At 36.7% G+C, this 26,953-nt stretch overlaps 1 protein-coding gene across 1 annotated transcript; it reads left to right on the forward strand.

The window, feature by feature from the left end:
• On the forward strand, window positions 1–26,953 carry TERB1 (telomere repeat binding bouquet formation protein 1). Its single transcript, XM_036440227.2, has 17 exons — window positions 1–117; window positions 2,880–2,990; window positions 3,181–3,309; window positions 7,121–7,252; window positions 8,786–8,846; window positions 8,942–9,057; window positions 9,494–9,616; window positions 11,712–11,864; window positions 13,020–13,151; window positions 16,742–16,867; window positions 18,224–18,372; window positions 19,091–19,431; window positions 20,659–20,723; window positions 21,032–21,127; window positions 23,777–23,926; window positions 24,218–24,283; window positions 26,546–26,953. The coding sequence occupies exons 1-17, from the start codon at window positions 87–89 to the stop codon at window positions 26,731–26,733; spliced, it is 2,169 nt and encodes a 722-aa protein (XP_036296120.1). The 5' UTR covers window positions 1–86; the 3' UTR covers window positions 26,734–26,953.

The following is a 26,953-nucleotide window of genomic DNA, read 5'->3' on the forward strand; positions in this document are numbered from 1 at the left end:
ATCTGTATATTTTAAACATTGATTTAAGTGAAGAAAATTTCCTTTATCTTATAGGTGAAATATAAGGGGGGGGAAAACAGACAAGCATGGAGAGTGAGGACCCAAAGAAAATACAAGGTGAGAATCCATGGATCATATATCTGGAATTAGTTTCATATATTTGTGGGTAATACTTCAGATTATCTGATAGGATCCTGAAAATGAAAGAATAATTCAGCAATTTACATAAATATTTATCAAGCACCTACTCTGTGCCTGTCACAGTCACTCTGGAAACTGACATTCTAATGGGAAAAGATATACTGATAATTAGAACACCATCTGAAAATTGATTTTTTTTTAATGAAACGTTCTTTTTTTTTAAAAATATATTTTATTGATTTTTCACAGAGAGGAAGAGAGAGAGATAGAGAGTTAGAAACATCGATGAGAGAGAATCATCGATCAGCTGCCTCTTGCACACTCCCTACTGGGGATGCGCCCGCAACCAAGGTACATGCCCTTGACCGGAATCGAACCCGGGACCTTTCAGTCCCCAGGCCGACGCTCTATCCACTTGAGCCAAACCAGTCCCAGCTGAAAATTGATTTAATGGAGGTAAATACAAGAAGAGTTGGGAACCTCAGATAACTACCATCAAAGTATGCCTGGAAGATTTCAGACTGATCCTCAGTATAATAGAAATGAAATCCATGGGCATGGAGGAAATTACCAGAGAGGAAATACTAAGAATAGAATGGGGAATGGTGTTTCTCTTAATGCACACTATCACATAAGGATTTGGCTAAAGACGGAGAAAAACATTTCAGAAAGGTGAATGGAGAGTCAGGAATGTAATGTGGGATTTTGGAAGTCGGCTTTAGTGTTACTGACCCTTCAGGTCCTGGGACCCAAATCGGAGTTCTCCTGCCCAGTACTGTTTGCACCAATAGAACAAAACCTAGTTTGGTAAAGCAGAGGAGAAACTTTATTCTTTTATGAAGGAATGGAAAGGGTGAGCTCATGTTCTAATGGCACATTCCCTCCAACTGAGGAGTCTTCTATATTTATAGGATGTGGCATGGAGTGATTAAATTCTTTTTTAGGCCTGAATAGTTATTCTTCTGTTATACTTGGCCCTTTTGTGCATGGCCTTTTTGTTTGCACATGATGCCCTATACCGTCTTGGTCTTTGCGCTCACCCCTCTTCATTTTGAGGTCAGGAATCCTCTCTAGTTCCTATAAGGTAGCATAGCTTTGATATAGTTTAGGTATTGATAAATGTTAGGTCTTGTAGATGATAGCCAGATGACATTAGAGGAATGCTTTGTGAGAAAGATTGCTTGAAAGCATCAGTGTCAAATGTTCATAGTTGTGTAGAATCAATATTTCTCCCTTAAATATTTGGAAGAATTTACAAATGAAGTCATCTGAATTGAACCTGGAGGGTTTTTAAAAAATATATTATTTTTATTAATCTCAAAGAGGAATGGGAGAGGGAGAGAGAGATAGAAACATCAATGATGAGAGAGAATCATGGATCGGCTGCCTCCTGAACACCCAACACTGGGAATCAAGCCTGCAACCTGGGCATGTGCCCTTCACCAGAATCGAACCTGAAACCCTTCAGTCTACAGGCTGACACTCTATCCACTGAACCAAACTTGTTAGGGCTGGAGGGTTGTTGTTTGTTTGTTTTTTCAGAAAGGTTTTTAACATTCGTTTTCATTTCCTTCAGAGATGATTATTTAGGCTATCTGTTTCTTCTTGGGTGAGTTTTAGTAATTTGTGTTTTTCAAGCAATTTGTCCATTTCACCTAAGTCATATAGGTATGAAGTTGTACATAACCATTATTATCTGTAGAATCTATGGCGATGTAATCTCTCCCATTCTGATATTGGTAATTTGTGTTTTTTCTCCTTCATTCCTGATCAGTTTGTGTAGAGGTTTTTCAGTTTCATTAATCTTCTCAAAGAATCAGCTCTATTGTTTTTCTCTTTTCTATCTCATTAATTTCAGCTTTAATCTTTTAAAAAATATATTTTATTGATTTTTTTATAGAGAGGAAGGGAGAGGGATAGATAACTAGAAACATTGATCAGCTGCCTCTTGCACACCTCCCACTGGGGATGTGCCCACAACCAATATACGTGCCCTTGCCAGAATCGAACCTGAGACCTTTTAATCTGCAGGCTCACACTCTATCCACTGAGCCACTCTATCCACTGAGCCAAACCGGTTTCAGCTCAGCTTTAATCTTTATAATTTCTTCCCTTCTATTTGCTTTGGGTTTAATTTATTCTTTTTCTAGTTTCTTTTTTTTAAATAAATATTTTATTAATTGATTTTTTACAGAGAGGAAGGGAGCTAGAAACATCAATGAGAGAGAATCATCGACCAGCTGCCTCCTGTACACCCCCCACCGGGGATGTGCCCACAACCAATGTACATGCCCTTTACCAGAATCTAACCCGAGACCTTTCAGTCCGCATTTTTCTAGTTTCTTAAGGTAGAAGCAAAATCATTACTTTGAGACCTTTTGTGTAAGACAAGTTTTAGTAGCATCCCACAAATTCTAATGTCATATTTTCATTTTTATTTAGTTTATGTCTAAATGGCAGATATTTAAGCCAGTGTAGCTTTAATGAGAATAATATTTGGATTTTCTATTCCTATATTTCATGAAAGGAGAAGATTAAATAATTTTAAGAAGTTCAAGTTATTTTATTTAAGGAACATAATTGTTTTATATGTCTTTATTTGTTAGACTATAAAAGTAATGCATACTTATTTTTAAAAAGCAAACATTACAATGATATATATTTAGAAAGTGAAATTTAAATAGTTCCTTTTTAAAAAGAAACATTTGGTTTAAAATAATGACATTTTTGTTCTTTAGAAATGAAGACTGACCTGAACTTATTATTGGAGTGTCTGAAGTATCAAATGGACAACCCTTTATCACAAAAGGAAGCTTTAGTCACTATTCATTCAATTTGTCAACAAAACAGTAAGACATGATAGTGAATTTTTATCTATGATTCTAGTTCTTTAGAATTGTGACATTTGAAATATGCATAGCCCTTTTTCTTCCACTCAGTTGCTCTACATGTTTTGTTACTATGTTCATATGATTTATTTTATTCTGAAAAAAAAATCATAATATCATTTCTGTCTTGTTTTGTTTGCACATCCTACAGGTGATGCAGGTGTATATTTTCGGGAAATTGGTGGTTTGATGTTTGTAAAAAACCTTGCAAGGTCAAGTGCACATAGCATGGTGAAAGAAGCAGCCTTATATACTTTAGGAACTGTTGCAGAAAAAAATGGTAAAATATAAAAACTTTATTTTATTATCCTTCAAGCATTGTGTTATATGTTAATAAACTACTAAACAGAACTTGAGGGTCTGCTGAATCAAGTATGAAGGCTTAGATCTGGATGTGTTGAGTTAGTATAGCGCTGGGGTGTTGATCTGTGAGTGCCTTGTGTGGGGCCTGGATGAGGTTGGTTGACCTATTTGGAAATGTCTTTTGTGTGAAGTGTATCTTTGGGCATGTGGAGGTATTATTGATATGAGAAAATGCTAAGTAACTGATTTACTATCTGAAAAAGGATTTACTATCGGGGAAAGGGAGGGAGGAAGAGACTGAACATAAACTGTGCACCTATGGATGAGGACAATGGGGGATGGGAAGGGGGCAGAGAGTGGGGTGGGAACCTGGTGGAGGGGGGAAGAAATGAGGAACCTTTGTAATAATATGAACAATAAAGATTGATTTAAAAAAAAATAAACTTCTAAACATAATTTTAGAAGTAAATGTTTTTGTATGTATCTGGATAGTTTTATCCAGGTATTTTACTTATTTATTTATTTATTTATTTATTTATTTATTTAAATTAATGTATGCCAGTCCTAGCTAGTTTGGCTCGGTGGAGAGAATGTTGGCCTGTAGACTCAAGGGTTCTGGGTTCAATTCTGGCCAAGGGTTGCAGGCTTGATCCCCAGAGGGGGGAATGTAGTAGGGAGTCAATTAATTATTCTCTCTAATCCCATAGATGTTTCTATTTATCTCTCCCTCTCCTTTCCTCTCTGAAATCAATAGAAATATATTTTAAAAAATTAATTAATGTATGCCAAAGATTATATTTAACTTATTAACTAATGAAGGAATCAGTAAAAGGTCACAAGTGTTTTAAAGGCAATGGCAAAAACCAATATAGGCATTTAAGAATGTTGAAATCCTATATAATAAAAGGCTAAAATGCAAATCGACTAAACGGCAGAATGACTGGTCACTATCATGCACACTGACCTCCAGAGGGCAGACAGTCATTGCAGGAGCTTCCTCCTACTGGTCAGTGTGCACCCATGGGGGAGCACCACTCAACCAGAAGCCGGGCTCACGGCTGGCCAGCACTGTAGCAGTGGCAGGAGCCTCTCCTGCCTCCATGGCAGTGCTAAGAATGTCCAACTGATGGGTTAGGCCCGCTCCCCCAAGGGGCTCCAAGATTGCAAGAGGGCACAGGCAGGGCTGAGGGATCCCCCCTCCTGAGTTAATGAATTTTGTGCACCAGGCCTCTAGTAGACTTATAAATAGGCACTTAATTGATCACTATCTGAAGGGCAATAATTAATTGCATTCTAATGTCCAAGTGTTTTGCATTTCTGTTGACAGGTATAACTTGCATTACTATCAGTTTAAAAAAAATAATTTACAGAATTGGGAAATAGCTCAAAGACAGTGAAAGACACAGATTGCATTAGATAGGACATTCAGCAATAATTTTGTCCATTCAAAATCTTTTACATTCTCCTTGGCATTAGTTGGAAATAATTATTTTCACTTTATTTTTTACTACCATGCATAAGTTTTATTTTTATTTTTTTATGAAAATAAAATTCATCCTTCTTTCCTATTTTGTTTTGTATTTTCAGCCATAGGAAAGTTTTCTTTTATTTTTATATTTATATTTATTAAGGCATTATATGTATGCATATCTTACCATTGCCTCTCCCCAGGAAACTTTTCCATAGTCCCAGCTTATAGGGGAATCTTACCCACATTTTCTGTTGGTACTTGTAAGGTTTTTTATTTCACTTCTACATTTTTGATTCTTTTAAATATTTTCTGAATTATGGTGTGATGAATAAATTGGGATAATCCAGTTTTACCTTATTTTTTAAATGGCAACCCAGCTATCCTAACACTTCTTATTTAAAAAATAGGTTTTTTCACACCAATTTGAGATAGTACTATCATCAATCACTTAATGAATTTTTATATGCAGTGGGTCTAGAACTGATTTTTCTATTTTGTTCATTGAATCAAAAGATGGAAATAACCTACAGCCATCTTGTATATGGATAAATATACTCTAAGTATACAAATTCATACAATTTTTCTGAAATGAGTTTGAATCTAAACCATTGATTTGTTAAACAACTTTATATTCTTACTAGAGGCCCGGTGCATGGAATTTGTGCACAGGTAGGGTCCACATGCCTGGCCAGGGATCAGGGCTGATGGGGCCTCTGGCTGCTGGCCGGGGCCTTCCTTTCCTGGCTGCCAGCTGAGGCTTTGCTTCATTCCACACCACCCCCTGTGGTCAGTGCACATCATAGTGAGCGACTGAACTCCCTGTGGGGCACTTTGCATATTAGCCTTTTTTATCCATTAAATATTCATTACTTGCTAAGAATTAAGCTGTGTGCTAGGCATTGGGATAGATAAGATATTGTCCTTGCCTTTAGAAAGAATCTAATGGCTGGTTTTAGACACTGGATAAAATATTGATGTTAGCCCTAACCAGTTTGGCTCAGTGTATAGAGCTTTGGCCTGCAGACTGAAAGGTCCCAGGTTCGATTCCGTTCAAGGGCATGTACCTGGGTTGCAGGCACATCCCCAGTAGGAGGTGTGCAGGAGGCAGCTGGTCGATGTTTCTAACTATCAATTTATCTTCCTCTCTGTAAAAAAATCAATAAAATAGCAGAAACCAGTTTGGCTCAGTGGATAGAGCATTGGACTGCGGACTGAAGGGTCTCGGGTTCGATTCCGGTCAAGGGCATGTACCTTGGTTGTGGGCATATCCCCAATAGGGGATGTGCAGGAGGCAGCTGATCGATGACTCTTTCTCATCGATGTTTCTAACTCTCTATCCCTCTCTATTCCTTGCAATAAAGTATATTAAATATATATATATATATATATATATATATATATATATTTATTATATATCAATGTGTTCAAATTATTTTTTAATCTGTTTATGATTATCACAAAAAATTCCTACTGTCAGATAGGTATCATTTTTTGGAAAGATATTTTTATTTTAAAAAAAAACTTAAAAAATAGCACAAATATAATTTCTTCCTCTGTTTTCTAAAGCAGGTTTCTGAATTTTCTTAAATTTTTCTTTTGCTATGTTTTTGTTACTTACTTATCCTCTTAAATTTTGTGTGTGTGTCATATTTTTATTGTTAATTCTTTTTTAAATATATATATTTTATTAATTTCTTACAGAGAGGAAGGGAGAGGGATAGAGAGTTAGAAACATCAGTGAGAGAGAAACATCAATCAGCCGCCTCCTGCACACCCCTACTGGGAATGTGCCCGCAACCAATGTATCAATACATGCCTTTGACCGGAATTGAACCTGGGACCCTTCAGTCCACAGGCCGACGCTCTAGCCAAACCAGTTTCGCCCTGTTGTTAATTCTCACCTGAGGATATTTTTCCCATTAATTTTTAGAGAGAGTGAAGGGAAGGAGAGAGACACAGACAGAAACATTGATGTGAGAGAGACACATCAATTGGTTGCCTACTAAGGATCTACTACATGTTCTTAACTAGAACCGAATATGGGACCCTTCCGTCTGCAGGGTCTATCCATTGAGCCAAACTGTATGGAGCTGTGTGTGTCATATTTTAAGTTTTTATTCAGTTAAGTTATTATTGGAAATTCTACGGGGTTGTGGTACATTTTTTAGAGCCTAGATCAAGTACTTTTGATTAAGATATTGCTTCTTTGATCTGCTAATTTAATAAGCACGTATCAGTTTGTTTATGTACAATAAATGTCAATGAAATATTTCATTTGTCTATGCAGAGAAATTAAAATTATATTTTTATATTTCAGTTTATTGTCAGCAGACTCTGTGCACTTCAGAATTGTTTGAAGACTTAATTTGGTTCTTATCTAATAATGATTCAAACACAAATTTGAAAAGAATGTCTGTCTATGTTATTTTGGTTCTAGTTTCAAATAATAGTAAGTACATTCTTTTATGTTGTAGAAACAGTTTTTAAAAACAATAAATTGGGATAATCATTATTAATCCTTTTATTCTAGTCCTTATGTCTTTTGTTCTTACTAACTTATGAAAACTACTAGCTTTAAGAGAATTAATAGCATGATTTAATTGTTCAATATTTATTAATTTTAACAAATAGTAAATGATTTGTATATTTAATTAATATTGAAAAGAAATAGCTTTAAAAGCAAAAGAGAGGCATTTAATGGATTAGTTTGGTTGTTATATCACTAAATTGGCCATTTAGTTAGTGTTTGCTTTCAGTCAGCAATGACCTTAAATTTCATGTAGCTCTTACTAAAGTTTTTGTTTTGTTTTTCAGTTTTTATTTTGGAATAATTTTAGATTTGCAGAAAAGTTGCAAAGATAGTATAGCATGTTCCTGTATACTTACTGCTCAGCTCAGGCCAAGGTTATTTTTTAGCATTGCTTTGTTTACATCTTCAAATTGTTAGAAATTTTATCATTTAAAATGCTTCTAGATTTTATTTTTTCTTCTTTGAATTTGTTAATGTTTTGGAGCATTTTATTTTGTTACACATAACCATGCAAAAAAAATGTTTTGTAATTTTTTAATAATTATTTTTTAATATATGTTTTTTAATTGACTTCAGAGAGGAAGGAAGAGGGAGAGAGAGATAGAAACATTCATAATGAGATAGAATCATGGATCAGCTGCCTCTTACAAGTCCCCTACTGGGTACTGAGCCCACAACCTGGGCATCTGCCCTTGACCGGAATTGGACCTGGGACCTTTAGTTTGCAGGCCGACGCTCTATCCCTTGAGCTAAACCGGGTAGGGCTGTATAATTTTTTAGAAGAAATTTAAGTGCTGTTATTCTCTATGCCAGTGGTTCCCAACATGGGGCACATGCCCCTCGGGGATAATTTGACTTTTAAGGGGGGCAATTCAAGAATGAGTTATTAACAGTGAATTTTTTGCATTTCTTATGGTTCTAGGGGCTTCATATACAGTACATAAATATATATTGTGATATATTCATGCATTTCAGGTATCTGTTATACGTTTTGAAACTTTGCTCTTTTTTTATATCACTTCATATTGTTAGTTTTTAGTGATTTCTTCCTCAGTACTTCATCTGCCCTTTCGTTCTTTTATTTTTCTCTTTCATGGATGCCATGTTTTTTGGGAGCTTGTTTAGACCAAGTGAAGGGCCTTTTAGGTTTCCTCCATGTGAACAGCTCACTTTTTGAATAATAAGAATTATATGTCACGGAGAGTGGGAAGACATCAGGATTTTAGAGATGCTTAGGTGGCCAAAAAAAGGTTGTGAACTACTGCTATAAGCATAAGTAATATATTTCCCACAATCTTGATTAGTATTTTTCTACCGTAATTGTGTTATACTTTGTAATACTTTAAAGTAATTAAAAATTATTTATTAAAATACTACTTAAATGTTTTCCATTTCTGCCAAGTTCCTTTTAAACAAAGTTATATTCCTGTAATATGTGGCTATTCTTTTAAGGGACTGGACAAACGCTTGTGAGAGAAACAGGTTGTTTTAAAATTCTGTCAGAGTTGTTCAGGTAAGCAGATATAAATTTCTTGTTACTGATTAGTCATTACTTAAGACCTTAACACATTTTTATTAATTTACTTTCTTTTCTTTTTAATCTAATAGGGCAGTCCTTTCAAAATATGAGTTGAATTTGTCAGATAAAAATGTTTTCCAGAATTATCAGTTGTGGTCGTCAGTGTGTGGTACTCTGTGTGTCTGTGTCAACAATCCTCAAAATGGTAATTATCTCAAATATCCTTTATAATAAAACCCTAATATGCAAATCAAACAAATGGCAGAACTACCGGCAGACAACCCATCACTTTGATGTGCACTGACCACCAGGGAGCAGACGCTCAATACAGGAGCTGCCCTCTGGTGGTCTGTATGTGCTCCCACAGCTGGAACGCTGTAAAGCCAGAAACCAGGCTCACTGCTGTGAGGCAGTGGCGATGGTGGGAACCTAAGAAGCAGCCAGCAGGCAGGCAGTAAGAAGCGAGGGGTCCCAGACTATTAAAAGGCGCAGGCCAGGCTGAGGGCCCCCCTCCCCAATCTCCTAGTGTATGAATCTCATGCACTGGGCCTCTAATATGAATATAAAAATAAAGATAAGAACAAATGAAAATTCATATTTTCCAAATATATTAAAATATGATTAACTTTGTCTTCTTTCAGATGAAAATCAAAGACTTTGTTGTTCACTTTTTCCACATGCTAATGACTGGCTAAAAAATTGTATGTTGCCTGAGATAATTCGCCCTCTTTGCTCATTTATTGGACTCACTCTTGCAAATAACAGTAAGTATACATTATTCTACGAGTTGTATTTGAAGAAGCTATTTCAAAGCATAATAATAAAAAAAAACTATTGATTTAGTTATTGTATTAATCGAGTTAATGGATTAATTTTATTCCAGTAAATTGGGACATTTTAGATAAACTTAGACTATCACAGATAGGAAAATCTTAAAAGTAGATCTGTTGGAAAGATATTGGGAAGTATCACATGATCTCACTTGTATGTGGACTCTAATGAACAAAATAATAGATCTAGAGACATGGAAGCATAGTACAGACTGTAGAATTTCAGGTGGAAGATGGGGGAGGTGGAAGTGATCAACCAAAAAACGTGTGTGTGTGTGTGTGTTTGTGTGTATGCATAACCCATGGACATAGACAATAGGCTGGTGAAGACCTGGGGTGGAGGACAGGGGCGGATTAGAAGGGGTCAATGAGGGAAAAAAGGGACATATGTAATAATTTCAACTTTACTGGTATTGATTAAATTTTTTTTAAATGCTAGTAATATGAAATATTGATGAAGGTGTGAGCAACTAGAACTTTCTCACACATTGCTGATATTTGTTTTCAGATGTTTAAAGCAAATAGTCATGTTTCACATGCAAAGGAACATATATCTCTATGATTTCAAAAATTGGAATCTATAGCCCCAGCTGGTATTGCTCAGTGGATAGAGTGTTGGCCTGCGGACTGAAGAGTCCCCAATCTGATTCTAGCCAAGGGCACATGCTGGGGTTGTGGGCCTCTAGTAGAGTATAAAAACTATTTGCATGGCATCTACATTGTGTTAGGCATCATAAGTAATCTAGAGATGATTTAAAATATACGGGAAGATGTGTATGGGTTATATACAAATACATAGATAGATAGATAGATAGATAGATAGATAGATAGATAGATATAGATATAGATATATAGATATATAGATATAAAGAGGTAATATGCAAATTGTCCAGGATGCTGTAACATCACAACCACTCAGGAGGAGGCTGCACACACAGGTGGGTGGGAGGGGATTGCGTGTGAGGTAAGGCAAGCCATGGATGGTGCAGGCCTGGAGCAGAGATGGAGGCCTGCCAGCTGCTGCACACCAGCAGTCCTATCTCTGAGCGAGCTGCAGACGAAACACCTCTTCTGACTGCTCATTGGCTAAGCTCCCAGTACACCACTCACAGTGTTCTTGATAACTTGGGTAATAAGAATCCAAGAAGGTGATCTAGGGTTTTCCACCTCACTCCTGAAGGAAAAAACGAAGGTCTTATGCTGGAGGGGCTAAGAAATGTCATATCCTGCCCTAGCAGATTTGGCTCAGTGGATAGAGCCTTGGCCTGCGGACCGCAGGGTCCATGTTTGATTCTGATCAAGGGAAGGTACCTAGGTTGCTGGCTCTTCCCTGGCCGGGGCCCAGGTCAGGGTTCATGCAGGAGACAACCAATCAAAGTGTCTCTCTCGCATTGATGTTTTTGTCTTTAACTCTCTCTAAAAATTAATGGAAAATATCCTCAGGTGAGGATAAAAAAGAAAAAGAAAAAAGAAAGAACGAAATGTCATATCCTATGAAAGGACACCTTAAAAATGCCTAAAGAAAGTTGTCATGTTTTGTGGTGAAGGGACTGGAGTCCATGTTAGAAAACACCTTAGCAGCTGTGGTGACCGGCAGTGGCAGCAGCAGTGGGGTGATGCGGGAGGCTCCTTCCCCTGATCAACCCGGTTACCTCCTGCAGGGGGAGGCCAGACTGTGGCGTAGGTCCGCTTCCTGGGGAGTAGGCTTAAGCTGTCAGTAGGACATCCCCTGAGGGCTCCTGGACTGTGAGAGGGGGCAGGCTGGGCTGAGGGACCCTCCTCCCCCAGGGCACGGATTTTATGCGCCGGACCTCTTGTTTTAAATAAGAGACTTTAGTATTTTAGAATTTTGGTATCCGAGAGTAGGGTGAAGTGGAGGAGGGAGGAGTCCTGGAACCAATCCCCTGAGGATACTGAGGGATGTGACTATTTGGAAAAGTCAAGTTAATGTTATATTTAGTGCAGATTATGAATGAAACCGCACAATTGTTTTGTTTGGGGTGTTAATTGTTCTCCTTTATTCCTTAAGCACATGTTCAGAAATACTTTATATCTGTGGGTGGACTGGATGTATTGTGTCAAGTTCTTGTGCAACTGGAATCTGATTCACATAAGACTCTTTCAAGTGCTAAGCTTGCAGTGGTGGTGACAAAGACAGTGGATGCATGTATTGCTGATAATTGTAAGTAAAAATGCTTAGTAATTTTTCTACAATTGCATTTTGCTTGAATTCAGCTCATGAGGGTTGAAATGGTAGCTTGAATATGGATTATCTATTTTCTCATAGAGGTTATAACTTTCCTAAGGGTTCAAATCTTCTGACTTCAAGTCTAATAATAGAGTATATCATTTTTAAGCCTTTGTTTCACTTAAAGTGGCTTTAAATTAAAGAGTTTAGATGAGAAATCAAGGGACATTTTGGAGATATAAGGAATGAAAAACCCTATCTATAGATTTTTTAAAATTTTATAAAGAATTAAGGTATGCCTTTCTGGTAAGTGTGAAGTCTGACTTACCCAGCCATTACTAGTGAATGACAGAACCAGAGTTGAATTCATGCCTGCTTCTCATAAACACTGAGGAATGATAATCTATACATTTGTAATAAGCAACTCTTGACATTCACAAATAACTGTGAAATAAGTAAATTTTTAAAAAATCAATTATTGAGGGCCTGCTATGCATAGGACTCTATGTGAGCTCTAGAGATGCAAAAAGGTTTAAGATATAGTCCCTCAAGAAATTCACCACCTTATTAATGACACAAATATTGTTAGACTCTTGGTGAACTCTCTTAAGAACACTATTAGCAGAAGTATAGTTTAAAATGGCAGACTTCTTGAATTCTGTCACATCTCAGCTTCAGGTATGCTTCAATGCGTCATCAGCATCAATAGAATCATGGCCAGTTAGTAATGGATTTCATTGACATGCAGGAATTGGTTACATAGGAAGGTCTTTACTGTCTAATCCAGATAATAAGAGGTGTGTAAGAGGAGAATAAGCATAGTCAACTTTTAGGAATGCTTCATATTACCAACATTATGCAGAATAAATAAGAAACCATTCTTTGAAAAAATTGCTTTAGTAAAATATCTTTAATATGAGAAAAAGGATTAATGAGGGCTATATAAGCCACTCTTATTAGAATTCATTTATTTATATTTATGTATATATGCACACACATATATATTAGATGTTATATAGATATATAAGATCATTCTCCACGATAAGATCTGAAAAACAGTATATGTAAGATATATGAGAAATAGTATATGTATAGTTATAAGTTTTATGTTTGTATTTACTCTTTTTCTTTTTTATTTTATATTAATAGCTACTTTTGGTGAAGTATTAGCCAAATACCACATTGTTTCAAAACTTCTGGCATTACTGCTTCATAAAAATCTGGATTCAGCAGAAAAATTTAGCATCATTCTTACCCTTGGTCATTGCACAGAGACTTGCGGTAATACTGGATTTACTTAGTGTGCTTATTAAAACATTGGGTGGAAATACATGTTTTTCCCCTCCTAGTCATATGAAAGGCTTAAAAATATGCCTTTCTCCCATTCGTTCAGGTCCCAAACCAGTCATTTTGCTCTTCATCCTTTTATTTTTTTTATTTTTTATTTTATTTTATTTTATTTTTATTTTAATTTTTTTATTTTATTTTTTTAATAAGTTTTTATTGTTCATATTATTACAAATGTTCCTTTCCCCCCACCCACCATTGCTCTCCTCCACCAGGTTCCCATCCCACCCTCTGCCCTTTCCCCTCTCCCCATTGTCCTCATCCATAGGTGCACAGTTTATGTTCAGTCTCTTCCCACGCCCCCCTCTCCCCTTTACCCCAAGAATCGTCAGTTCACTCCCCTTCCATACCTCTGATTCTATTATATTCAACAGTTAATATTGTTCATCAGATTTTTTTAATTTCCTTGGTTTTTAGATTCACTTGTTGATAGTTATGTATTTGTTGTTCATAATTTTTATCTTTGTTTACTTTCTCTTCTGAAAGAACCCCCTTCAGCAATTCATATAATTCTGGTTTGGTGGTGATGAACTCCTTTAGCTTTTTTTTATTAGTGAAGCTCTTTATCTGGCCTTCGATTCTGAGTGATAGCTTTGCTGGGTAGATTATTTTTGGCTGTAGGTTCTTGCTATTCATCACCTTGAATATTTCTTGCCATTCCCTTCTGGCCTGCATGGTTTCTGTTGAGAAGTCAGCTGACAATCGTATAGGTGCTCCTTTGTAGGTTACTACCTTCTTTGCTCTTGCTTCTTTTAATATTCTCTCTTTGTCTTTTGCTCTTGGAATTTTAATAATGATGTGTCTCAGTGTGGTCCTCTTTGGATTCCTTTTGTTTGGAGTTCTGTGCGCTTCCTGGACTTGTAAGTCTAATTCTTTCACCAGGTAGGGGAAGTTTTCTGTCACTATTTCTTTCAGTATGTTTTCCATATCTTGCTCTCTCTCATCTTCTGGGACCCCCATAATTCTGATGTTGGTTCGCTTGAAGTTGTCCCAGAGGTTTCTTACATTATCTTCAATTTTCTGGATTCTCTTGCCTTCTAGCTTCTGTGGAGGAGTGTCTTCTGGCTCTTTATGTTCCAAATCTTTGACTTGATTCTTGCGATCTTCCCTTCTGTTTTTAGGACTCAGTAAAATATTTTTTATTTCAGACAATGTATTCTTTATTTCTTGTTGATCCCTTATCATTTCTTGTTGACTCCTTATTAATTCTAGTTGATCTCTTTTCATATCCTCGTAGCCCTTATCCATCTTTTCTAAGAAACTCTTGAAAAAACTTATAAGCGTAGATTTGAACTCTATATCCAGATGCTTTTTGTCCTCCATTTCTTTCGTTTGTGATCTATTTTGTTGTCGCATTTCGCAGTTACAGATGGGACGGGGTTTCAGGGTGGAGCCTGCAGCTTTGGCTTCTGTCAGCCCCGCCCTATGCGGGTCCTTCAGTGCTCGCTGCTGCCGGCGCCTCTGAGAGAAAGGTGCCCTCGATTTTCGCCTGCTGCCAAACAGTCTATGCTCTCCCACAATGAGCCCGGTATTGGGGTTCAGTTCAGTTGGAAATGGAGTTGGAGGTGGCGTTCAGAGCAGTCTGGAGCCCCAGTCTCCTTCCCGTCAGGGCAATCCCGCGGCACAGCCGACCGTCCCTTCTCTGCGCGCAATGTGCGCGCCTCCGGGACCTCCTTTCGCCTCTCCCCGGGGTTCCGCCTGACAGCCCGGCTCCCTAAGGCTGAGCCTGAGTCCCCAGGGTCTGGCCCAGAACCGGGGTTCAGAGCAGTTGGGGGCCCAGCACAGTCGGAGCTTTTCTCTCCTTTCCACTCAGGAACGCCCGCCAGGCACTTGGCCTCCCTCCTCTCCGGCTCCGTCCTCTCCGCGTGCCGCGTCTCCGTACCTTGGGCTTTTCCAGCTCCTCCGCGCCTCCTTCTGGTTTTCTCCTTGCTTCTCGCTGTAGAATTTCCAGTCAGTCAACCTTCCTGTAGTTCTGGGCAATGTCCGTTTTATATTTTAGTTGTATTTTATTGAAATTGTTGTGTGCGGCTGCGGCTAGGTGTTCACCTGGGCGCAGCCATCTTGGATCCTCCGCTCTTCATCCTTTTAATTTATTATATTTAGTTGGGCCCTAAGACCTGTGGTTCTACATCTGTTTACCCTTCTGTATATCCCTTGCTGCCCAGTTCCGATGCTACTCTCCCAAGACCCCCCAGCCCTTTCACATCTTTTACCAAATGTTATTGCAATAGACCGTTCCCTGTTTTCTCTTCCATCTCTATTTTTTCAGTACACGCTTCACACTACTGCACAGATTTAATCATATTCTTCTTCACTGAAAACCTTCAAAAGTTCTATCATTTCCTTCTCTACCTCTCTTTTTTCTCCTTGCTTCCATTTTCCTCCCTCTCTTCACTCTCCTGCCATTCTCCCTCTTCCATTCTCCTCCTTTCCAACTCTCTTCACTTTTCTCTTTCCCTCTCTTCCAATTTGCACTCTCTTCCTTTTCACTTTTCCTCTCTCCTCTGTTTGCTCTCTTGTTTATTCTACTCTCTTCCTTTCCTCATTTTCAGTTCACTCTATTTTTTTTTAATATATATATATTTTATTGATTTTTTACAGAGAGGAAGGGAGAGGGATAGAAAGGTAGAAACATCGGTAAGAGAGAAACATCAATCAGCTGCCTCTTACACACCCTCCACTGGGGATGTGCCCCCAACCAAGGTACATGCCCTTGACCGGAATCAAACCCGGGACCCTTCAGTCTGCAGGCCAACACTCTAGCCAGTGAGCCAAACCAGTTTCAGCCACTCTATTCTTTTTCTTTTTTTAAAAAATATATTTTTATTGATTTTAGAGAGGAAGGGAGAGGGAGAAAGAGATAGAAACATCAATGATTCAATGTGCCTCCTGCACATCCCCTACTAGGGATAGAGCCTGCAAGCCAGGCACGTGCCCTTGACTGGAATCAAACCTGGGACCCTCCAGTCCGCAGGCCGATGCTCTATCCACTGAGCCAAACCAGCTAGGGCTCTATTCTTTTTCTTCTATATAGAATAGGATTTAGTATACTTTTTAAATTTTTATTTTTTTAATTGAGGTTTAGTTGAGAACTATACTTTTAAAAAATGTTTTTATTGATTTTTAGAGGAAGGGAGAGAGCTAGAAACATTATTGATCAGCTGCCTCCTGCACGTCCCCTTCTGGGGATTGAGCCCACAAATCGGGCATGTGCCCTGACTGGTAATGGAACCAGGATCTCTTGGTTTCTGGGTTGACGCTTAACCACTGAAACACACCAGGCGGTTGGGAACTATACTTTTTTAAGAACCAAGTGAAGGCATTTGTTTACACTCATGAGGTGTGATGCTACTCTGTGGCTGTATTTCAGAGAGCATCACTTATGATACTCAGTCATCTTATGTGAGTCAGTTATTTCCTAAATTGAATATACTTTTGAAACTGTTCGTTTACCACAAGGAAGAATTATGATCATATGTAAATAGTTTATGGTAAAACAACTTTCTTTTTTATATATTTTCCAGAGAAAAATCAGTATGACCTTTTTAAAAACAATGGGCTTCCACTCATGATACAAGCCTTAACTGAATCTCAGAATGAGGAACTAAATAAAGCTGCCACTTTCGTGCTTTGCAACTGCAAAAAAATTAGTAAGTTTATTGTTACTTAAAAAAAAATACCAACCAAAGTTTATGAAGGGAAATTTATATCTGCTCTGATGAGCCAAGCCCCTTTAGTTCCCAGGCTCTTACATCTGAAGAGCAGAATATTTAATTTGGACATGACACTTAGAGTGTTTTGGCATTTAAAAGGCCTACAAGGAAGAGAGCAACAGTACAGATAATTCACATATTTTATGTAGTGTGAACAAATATAGTTGTAAGACTTAAGTTTGAGGGCTATGGGTAACATGATTAAATCATAATACAAAGTGTATTATTTATTTGAAAAATGTTTGAGTGCTCATTATCAGCTAGGCACTGTGCTAGGCATTAGGAATATAGTGACAAGAAACAGTCTGTGCACTCACAGAACTTAGTTTAATTAGAGAAACAGATAGTAATTGAATAGTCTCAAAAGTGAATGTATTATATAAACTAACCCAAGAGTTTAGAATAGATAGAGCACAGATCTTAGAGTCTGTAACAAAGGACTAAGACCTAGACAGTAGGGCAGAAAAGGCTTCAAGAGGAAATGATTCTTGAGCTGAGATCTAAATATATAGAGTTCAATAGATGAAAAGAAAGGCATTTTCTTTTTTTAAAATATATTTTATTGACCTTTTTACAGAGAAGGAGAGAGAGGGAGAGAGAGTTAGAAACATTGATGAGAGAGAAACATCAATCAGCTGCCTCCTGCACACTCCCCAATGGGGATGTGCCCACAACCAAGGTACATGCCCTTGACCGGGATTGAACCCGGGACCCCCGAGTCCGCAGGCCGACTATCCACTTAGCCAAACCAGCCAGGGCAAAAGGGGCATTTTCTATGGGTGAGAATCTCAGGGCTAAGCAATAGTGAGGCACAAGACCTTGTGATAGGAAGGAGCCTAGTGCATTGAAGGAATTAATAGGGCTGTGGCCATGAAAAGGATTTTTGTCTTTGTGTAAGAAAAATTGCTGCCAAATCATGTGTATGGAGAATTTAAAGGATTATTGGAAGGAACTACTCTATAAAAACTATTTTTGTGAAAAACTACTTTAAAACCAATATCAATACCTGAGGGTGTTTATGTGCCTAGGATAACATATTTTCATGCTATTCTCTTTCCTATAACCCTGAAGAATAAAGTATGTTTTATGACTCTTTGGGCCCTGGACCTCTGCCAACCACTTGCTTTCTACTTATTTTCAGTATCACTTGGGTGGTTGAAATAGTCTAGAAGGGCAAAATTTAGGGCAGGTGAGGGATATGAAGTTGTCCTTATTTAAAGTGTTAAAATAACATTTCTGGTAATGGATAAACTCACTATGTCCCCCCCCCCCCCCCCCCCCCGTATTGCAAAGCTGAGAAATTATCTCTAAGCCTAAGAGGTGAAAATGAAGCGGAACAATTAGAAGATATAAATATGAAAGAGAAGAATATTGAAGAGTACTGGAAGAAAGCAAAGGACATTCTTCACAGAATAGAACAGCTTGAAAGAGAAGAAAATGAGGTTGGCTTCTTTGTTTCAAAGAATATAGAACATTTTTCAAGTATTTTTGAACAATATAGGTTAGAAGGTAAAAGATTTTTCTTGCACAGGATGTTGCCCAACCAACTGAGCCACACTGGCCAGGGCTCGTTGCTACTCATGTTTAAGAGTCAGATGCTAAAAGTCTCCTTGGAAAATTAGTTGACTGTAGTTCAAGATATGTTATACATATTCTTTCTAGGTATTTTGATTATCATTGGGTTTTGCTTCTGGCACTTTTTTCCTCTGAGTTTCTCCCATCCCCTTACCCCTTACATTATTCTTATTCTCTAGCAGAACTTTAAAAAAAATTTATGTGGTAAACTGTATTAGTTTTTTTCTTTTATGATTTATTGATTTTGTGTAATAGTTGAAAGGTCTTCCAGACCTCGAGAATATTGAAATATCATGTTTTCTTTTAGAACGTACATCATTGTCATTTTTATATATCAATATTTAGTTCATTTTTTGTGTAAATTGTGAGAAATTGACCCAATTTATTTTTCCCCAGATGACTACCCAGTTGTTTCTAAATAACTTATTGAATAAGCTTCCTTTTATTTCTACTATAAACTGCCCCTTTTATCATGTATATTCTATTCTTTTATCGTGTATATTTATAATGTATAAACTTTTCCTACATTATTAAAAGGGTATAAATTGAATAATACAGCAAATGGATGTCATTTTTACATTATAGGAAAAAACACAAAGAGAAAAATATAAAGATAATGTTTCATCTATGAAGATAAATGTTCAAAATACATTGAAACACCTCCATACGGATAGTATTGGTCCCAAAGCAGAAGATAAGGATACAAGCCAGTCTAGGAAGCTTCAGAGTTACAAATCTCATGGATTTATGTCTAAAGCATATACAAAAGATAACCAAACGAAGACCCTGTTTAAGAGTGCGAATCCAGTTAATGCTTGCTACAGGGAGAGTGGGCAAAGTAAGACTTTATATAAAGCCAATCCCAGCTGCAATCAAAACTTACAGAAAGAAACTACTGAAAAAAAAGATTCTGTTTCTCAATCAAGGTACGTCTAATGGGAGGGTAGGGAGATATGGGGGAGATAAGAGATCAACTGAAGGGTTTGTATGTATGCATATAAGCTATAACCAATGGACGCAAAACCCTGAGGAGGGAGGGCATGTATGGGAGTGGGGGGGGGGCAATGGTAAGATATGTACACATATAATATCTTAATTAAAAAAATGAAAAAAAAGGTACGTCTAATAATTGTTTCTAGCATTTAGAAAATTCAGCAAATACTTTTTGTTCAGTACTGTGTGCCACACTATATAAGCACTGGGATATAGAAATGATAAAACAATGTCTTGGGAGCAGCCTGAAGTGGAAAATGTTGGGAAAGTGGTTTTGGCCGAGGAAGTATGGGCCAGTTCATCTTGGGCCTTGCATGTTATACTCAGGGAGCCATTAACAATTTTAAATTACATGTGGTGATCGGATTTGAATTTTAGGAAGGATACTCAAAACACAAAGTGAAACCCTGTACCATAAGCAATGATGCATGCACTGTTAATCCATCAGCAATGTAGCAAAAACAGTCTGTAAGTTTAGTTTGGTGAAGGGAATAGGGTGTGATGAAAATCTGCTTTAGGCTTGCTTTTTCGTTTGCTCCCTACACCGCACTTCTGCTACATGCCCTTTCTCACTCACAATGTAGCTGTGGGGCTGGACCCAGGATTGTAGCTTTCTTCTTAAACCCTTTCTGTGTTCTGCTCTTCCGGTGGTTACTGTGAGAGAAGGAAAACTTAAAAGGATGCTCCCATGTTTGGGGAAGGTTGCAGAGTAAACTAAGTATTAGAAAGATGGACTGTATAATTATCATCCCTTCTTTTCTCAAAACCATTCTTAATGTTAATTTTAATTGATTTCTCAGGGATGTGGAATTGGGAAGCCATGAGATGCGTTCTTGGGCCAGCCTTTAGCACTTTAACTCTCTCAGTTCTTTCTCTTTTTTTTGTGCTCATCTCTTCCTATACTCCTCCTTTACGACTTCTTGTTCCATGTTTCTGTTGGCATCAATGTTATTGCCCTCTGGAGTCTTGTTTCAACTCCACTTTTAGAAACAAGGTTACCTCCATCTCATACCTTACTTTGGCAGAATTTGGTAGATTTTGGTTGATCCCAGCTCCAGCTCCTTCTACCTGCCAAACACTCAGAATGCTTATAGAAACATTTGTACACACACTAAACAGTATGTTTACTTTTAGTAATCTGGTATCTTATTTTCTTTCAGCGACCGTGTTTTTAAACATCCAAATCTCATTGTCAAAAATAGAAAGCAACAATTACCAGTAACAGGTATGATTAAAATTTTTTCTTCTTTGACTTTTTAAGAAAACACATATTTAAGTGACTAATATAGCCAAAAATGTACATCAGTATATCTGCCCCCTAACATGGCAGCCACACCTCTAACTCTCTTGCTGGTATAAATGCTCAGTCACCTTTAATTGACATCCAGAACTTTTTTGTTTATTCATTGGATGACTCGATATGAAACACTGGGCTATTGTTTATGAAAATCTCTTGATAATTGGTAAATCTTATAAAAATGTCAGGTTCTTTTTGGTATTGAAAAAAATCTTGCGTTTTGCAATTTTTTTTAGATCCATTTACATTATGTTCAGATATAATAAATAAAGAAGTCGTCAATTTCCTATCAGCTGACAATTGTCCCCAAATATTCAAGTATAGATGCTCAGGTAAATATTTTTTAATTAAAGTTATTTCATAATTAAAGTTTTATCTGATAATAAGTAGAATTTGTAATAGGTTCTGCCTTCATGATTAAATTTCCTTTGGAAAAATAACCATTTGTAAAAAAAAAGAAAAAAGAAAGAAAAGAAAAATAACCATTTGTATTGATAGTATCATAAAACATTCAAAATATTGCCTTCTATCTGTATTATCCTGTGTTCTATGTATATGTTTATGTGAATTAATGTAGCTATTTTTTATTACTTTATTCTCTTTTTGTCAGAAGTAATACTTCTATAAGTTTTACTGTGACAAAGTAAACTTTAAGTTCAACTTTACTGAATAAGTTAAACATGTTTTATATATGCTTATAATAAGTATATAAGTGTTTCTAGTGTTCCATGCCTCATCATTTTTTCTGCAGGGCTATTTAAATTTTTTTTTTTACAATTAGTTTATATTTAATATTATGTTGTATTAGTTTCAGGTGTAAAATATAGTGGTTATATAATAATTTAATTTACAAATTAATTCCCCTGATATTTCACGTACCCACCTGGCACCATACATAATTATTTCTGCAGGGCACTTGTAAATGTTACATAGTGCTTATTCCATCCCTTCTCCTTCTCCTTCATACCCCATCTCTTTACTCTTATTCTTGCACTGTGCACTCTATGGAGAAAATTGAGGATATTGCACATTAAGTTCAAAATATTACTATTCTGGCCCTAGCTGGTTTGGCTCAGTGGATAGAGCGTCGGCCTGCGGACTGAAAGGTCCTGGTTTCAATTCCGGTCAAGGGCATGTACCTGGGTTGTGGGTGCATCCCTGGTGGGGGTTGTGTAAGAGGCAGCTGATTGATGATTCTCTCTCATCGATGTTTCTAACTCTCTATCCCTCTCCTTTCCTCTCTGTAAAAAATCAATAAAAATATATTTTTAAAAAATATTACTATTCTGTCTTGGGTGTAGAGTGTAATTTTATTACTCTAAAACTGATTTCTAGCTATAATCTGAATCCCATCTCTTTTTTTCTTCCCTTCTTAATATTTGCAAAGGTTTTCTCTTTATTTCCTCCCTATCCATTTACTCCTTTTGTCTCACCTTAAACTATATTACTTTCTCCTTACCTTAAAAATCCAATAGTGTGATTTGCTATTGCTTCAAATATTGATCTACTTTTCTGTCACCATTTATTACCAGATTCATCTCTTGCTCCCTTCTCTTTCAGTATATTCATTCCTGTTTTAACTCTCTGTAACCTGGCTTCTTTTATTGTCTTTCTACTAAACATTAATGTTAAAAGTTACCTGAAGCCACTCCCAATCCAATGACTTTTACCATAATTATACCCTCTAGTATCTCTATACCATTGACTACCATTCCTTTAGATCTAATTACTAATTTTGAGGGGTACATATGAACATTTTAAAGGCTGTAACTAAGATAAAATCAGCAAAACCTAGGTTTTGGGAAACTCCATAGTTCAAATGATTCAGTATTTACAATAATAAATAAATGATAAGGAGGAAGAGAGGAGACTTGATAGATTAAAATAAACTAAATGTAATGGTAGACTTTGTTTGGATCATGATTCAAAGAAAACAAAAGAAAGTTTTGAAATGATGGGGAAATTTAAACACTAGGTATTTAATTATATTAAGCATACTTTTCTTAGGTGTGATAATTTTTGTGTGTGTGTTTTTTAAAGTCCTTATCTGTTAGGGATGCATACAAAGTATTTATAGATGAAATAATTCTGTAATGCAAATTCCAGGCTTCATGATCTAGTGCAGCAGTCACCAACCAGTGGTCTGTGGACCACTGGTGGTCCGTGAGGTCCGAAAGGTTGGCAACTGCTGATCTAATGTGTACATTTGGGCAGGCAGACAGAATACATGGAATGTAGATAAAATATGATTGACTGTGTGTGTGTGTGTGTGTGTGTGTGTGTGTGTGTGTAGAGAAATATGCTTATTAACTGGGACGCCCTAATGGGTCGACCAGATAGAAGCAGGTTGCACATGCAGCATCAGGAGTGGGGCAGCAGGGGCCTCTGTGCGCCTGCATTGAGGGGTGGGGCCTGATCAGCAGTGGCTGCAGCTGCTTCAAGGGCCAGAGAGAGAAGCAGGGCCTGATCAGTAGCAGCCATGGTTGCTGCGGGGCCCAAGGAGCAAGGCAGGGCTAGACTGGCTACTCAAGGGTTGGAGGTGGCACGCGATTTCGAATTGCGAGTTGGACTCCTATTAATAATTATTGAAGCTGGGTGATGGCTACATAGAAGTTCGTTATGCTTTTTCCTTTCCTCTAGTGTGTTTGAAATTTTCCATTTTGAGACATTAAAAAAATATGACTGGGAGATATTTCTTTTACATATCTTTTCCTAACAGTGACTCTTGCTTAGAACCAGACCAAAATAGATGCTCCTTTACTATATCACCATAACTCTGTTCGCACCTCTATTGTAACACTTATTTCAGAATATTGTGTTCATTATATTTCCATTTCTAACAAGTCTTTGAACTTCTCGACATATTTATAATTAAATTCCTGATTTGACTTCAGTTACTATCATAAAGATATTTGCTTTCATAGATTTGTTATTAGATATTTTGTAACATTTATAAATCACTTTAATTTGTTTTCTTTTAGGTTGCATAGCAGTAGGAAAATCCCTGAATAGCCGAAATTTTAGCAAGCTCTTGCACTCTTGCCCATATCAATGTGATCGTCACAAAGTCATTGTGGAAGCTGAAGACAGATATAAAAGTGAACTAAGGAAGTCACTTATCTATAACAAAAGTAATTAATTCAGTAGCTTTAAAACTGTAGTTATGACTATACCTTCTGAACTATGACCTAGAATATACATTAAAGCTAGAGGGTAAAATAATGTTGAAAAGAAAATCTGTCTCTGATTTATGATGTATCCAGTAAGCATACTTAGTTTTTGGTGGTTTAAAAATTGTTCCTAATCCACCTAAGGATTCCTATTAGAAAAGGAAAATAAGGGAAATAACATACTAATGGAATTGATGTGCTGTTACTCAGATTGATATACTAAGTACGCTAAATGTTTTCCATATTTTTCAGAAATTCTGCTGACCCCACGTAAAAGACAACTACTCAGTAATGAATGCACTACCTCTGGAGGAATAAGTGAATATATTTAATTTAAAACATCTTTATTGATTGATTTGAGAGAGAGAGGAAGAGGGGAAAGAAAAAGAGAGAAACATCAACTTACTGTTCCACTTATTTTACAAAGTAAAATCATTTGCAGAGCCTCATGAAATGTACATAATTATGGCTACACATTGATTATATAGAGGGATCCTAAATACTGTTTTTGTGACATTCAGTTCATACATACATACATACATCTTTTTGGTGGGTTAAAATTGCTTTAGCTAAAAACAAATCTATAATAATAAAAGGGTAATATGCTAATTAGACCAGATGTCATAAATTTGAGATGATTCTTTTGAGAAGGGACCATCGCAACATCTAAGCATTTAAAAAGCCTCAGTGCCCTAGCTGGATTTCTCCATTGGTTAGAACCGTGGTCAGCAAACTGCGGCTCTTTGGTCCCTTGAGTGTGGCTCTTCCACAAAATACCATGGCCTGGGCGAGTCTATTTTAAAGAAATGACGTTAGAAGAAGTTTAAGTTTAAAAAATTTGGCTCTCAAAATAAATTTTAATCATTGTACTGTTGATATTTGGCTCTGTTGACTAATGAGTTTGCCGATCACTAGGTTAGAGAATTGTCCCAACATGCCAGGGTGTGGCTTTGATCTCCAGTCAGGGTACATATAAGATGCAGCCAATGACTGCATAAGTAAGTTGAACAATAAATTGATACCTCTCTCTGTGTGTGTTTCTCTTCCTCTCTCTTTTTAAAATCAATTTTTAAAAAATTTAAAGAGCCTCAGGGACAAGGCTCTTTTTTGAGATGGATTGGTATCTTAAAGGGATTTGAACAATAAGTCTAAAACTGGGCCTTCTTGCCTGTTTTCCTACTGCTCGATCAATATCAAGAGGAACAGTGAAGAAGCCACAGAGGAGAGCCTTGTGCTGTGCTGAGCTGCTGCTGCCTTCTAGGCTGCCTACTATGCGGCTGCAGTAACCTTTGGGGAATGGGGCACAGATGTTAAGTGTTGGAGTCAGTGAGGTGGAAAAAGGGGGATTAGCTTTACATGAACAATTCTGTACCCTAATCTCCTGAATGTTATAATAACCCATCCAATACCGATTACAATGAGTTGAAATCATTTAGCAAGTGAAACAAATCATTTCTTAGATAACTTCAGTTTACCAGTAGACCCAAAAGTAAGAAGTAATTTCACTGATAAGCTTTAAAATAGTTTTTACCAATAATAATTTGTTTCTTTCAACATTTATTGATCACCTCTTATGTATCAGACACTGTATTAGGCCCTGGAGATACAATGGTGAGCAAAACAGACAAAAATTCTGTCTTCATGAAGCTTGCATTCTAAGATCATTAAGTTATACTCAGACATTATTTTCATTATCAGCCTTCTGCTGGTAAGACTTTCTCTTCTCTTTTAAAAGATCTGAACTGTGGCTCCTATCATAGGAGAGGTAGACAAGTAGCTAATAGTCTTGACGTGCAAGGACAAGATTTTCTAAGGGTTTTCCAGGTCCTACTATAAAGTAAATAGCCTTAAGTGAATATACAAAACACAAACAAACAAACAAAAAATCCCTCCTCGTTAGCATCTATGTACAATGATAACATGAATTAGCAATGAATGAAAAAGCTAAAAGGAACTATTTACTAATAATCATCACCAGAAGATATTTGTGTTTACAGATATCAACTGTGCATTCTTTGTGTTGTAGAAAGTATTTCTAAAAATCAGTTAAAATTTTCCTTCCCCCCTTTTGCAGCCATTTTAAAAAAGTTTTAACAAGTTGAACATATAAGTATTGAATTTTTAAAGCAAAGTTCAAAAGGCCTTTATTCTTTAAAAATATTAATCAAGACTGATAATTAAATAACAAGTGTTGATATTCTTTTTTATTCTATGAAGTTATGAAGCCCTTTGGGAAGATGGTATCTATAAGATAGGTAAGCTGTTTATTAACTGTCCTCACAGGATTGTCGAAAGAACTAACAGTCAAATGTTTGTGAATTTTTGTGTTTCTTTATTGAAAAAATGTTGTATTCCAGTAGGATAAAATTAATGAAGAAGTCACAGTGATAACATCTAGCATAATAGAAAGCACTCAGCTTCTAAAAATTGAAATATGTTTCTATTTGATAAGTAGCCCAGGCATGGAGTTTTCTCACTATATAGTTCTTATCTTTAGAATAAGTTAAGTACTTATTTGGGTCTCAAGAAGATTTTTATTTTTCCAGCAGGTACTAATATGTACTCCAATTCTCATTACAGAAGAAAGAAAAAATCGTAAAAACTTTACTGAAGAAGAAGTGAATTACATTTTCAATGGAGTAAAGAAAATGGGAAATCACTGGAATGCAATTTTGTGGTCTTTCCCCTTTCAACAAGGACGGAAGTCTGTTGACCTTGCTCAGAAATACCACAAGCTGACCAAACGCCCCAAGTTTGTGGCTCCTTAATTGGAAGAAGTCTTGTCAGTTCCTATTGTGAATGCTTTTTATTTTATTTTTATTTTCCTATTGTGAACTCTTAATACAGTGCCTTGAGGATACAAATTTAAAATATTCTTCTAAACTTTCATGAGACAGGGAATGTGGAAACAGGAATACTGTTTACATTAAATTTTTTTTGTGATGTGATGAGCTACAGCAAGATACAATATTAAAATAGTTTAGCCTG

The sequence above is a fragment of the Pipistrellus kuhlii genome, unplaced genomic scaffold, assembly GCF_014108245.1.
Source record: "Pipistrellus kuhlii isolate mPipKuh1 unplaced genomic scaffold, mPipKuh1.p scaffold_m20_p_17, whole genome shotgun sequence".
Lineage (NCBI taxonomy): Eukaryota > Metazoa > Chordata > Mammalia > Chiroptera > Vespertilionidae > Pipistrellus > Pipistrellus kuhlii.

What these genes read in the sequence shown, in the direction of transcription:
- TERB1 (XM_036440227.2), top strand. Translation starts at nt 87, where the DNA reads ATGGAGAGTGAGGACCCAAAGAAAATACAAG. An exon ending in TCATTGCACAGAGACTTGCG is followed by an intron (nt 13,152 to 16,741) that starts GTAATACTGGAT and finishes TATATTTTCCAG; the next exon opens with AGAAAAATCAGTATGACCTT. An exon ending in GCAACAATTACCAGTAACAG is followed by an intron (nt 20,724 to 21,031) that starts GTATGATTAAAA and finishes AATTTTTTTTAG; the next exon opens with ATCCATTTACATTATGTTCA.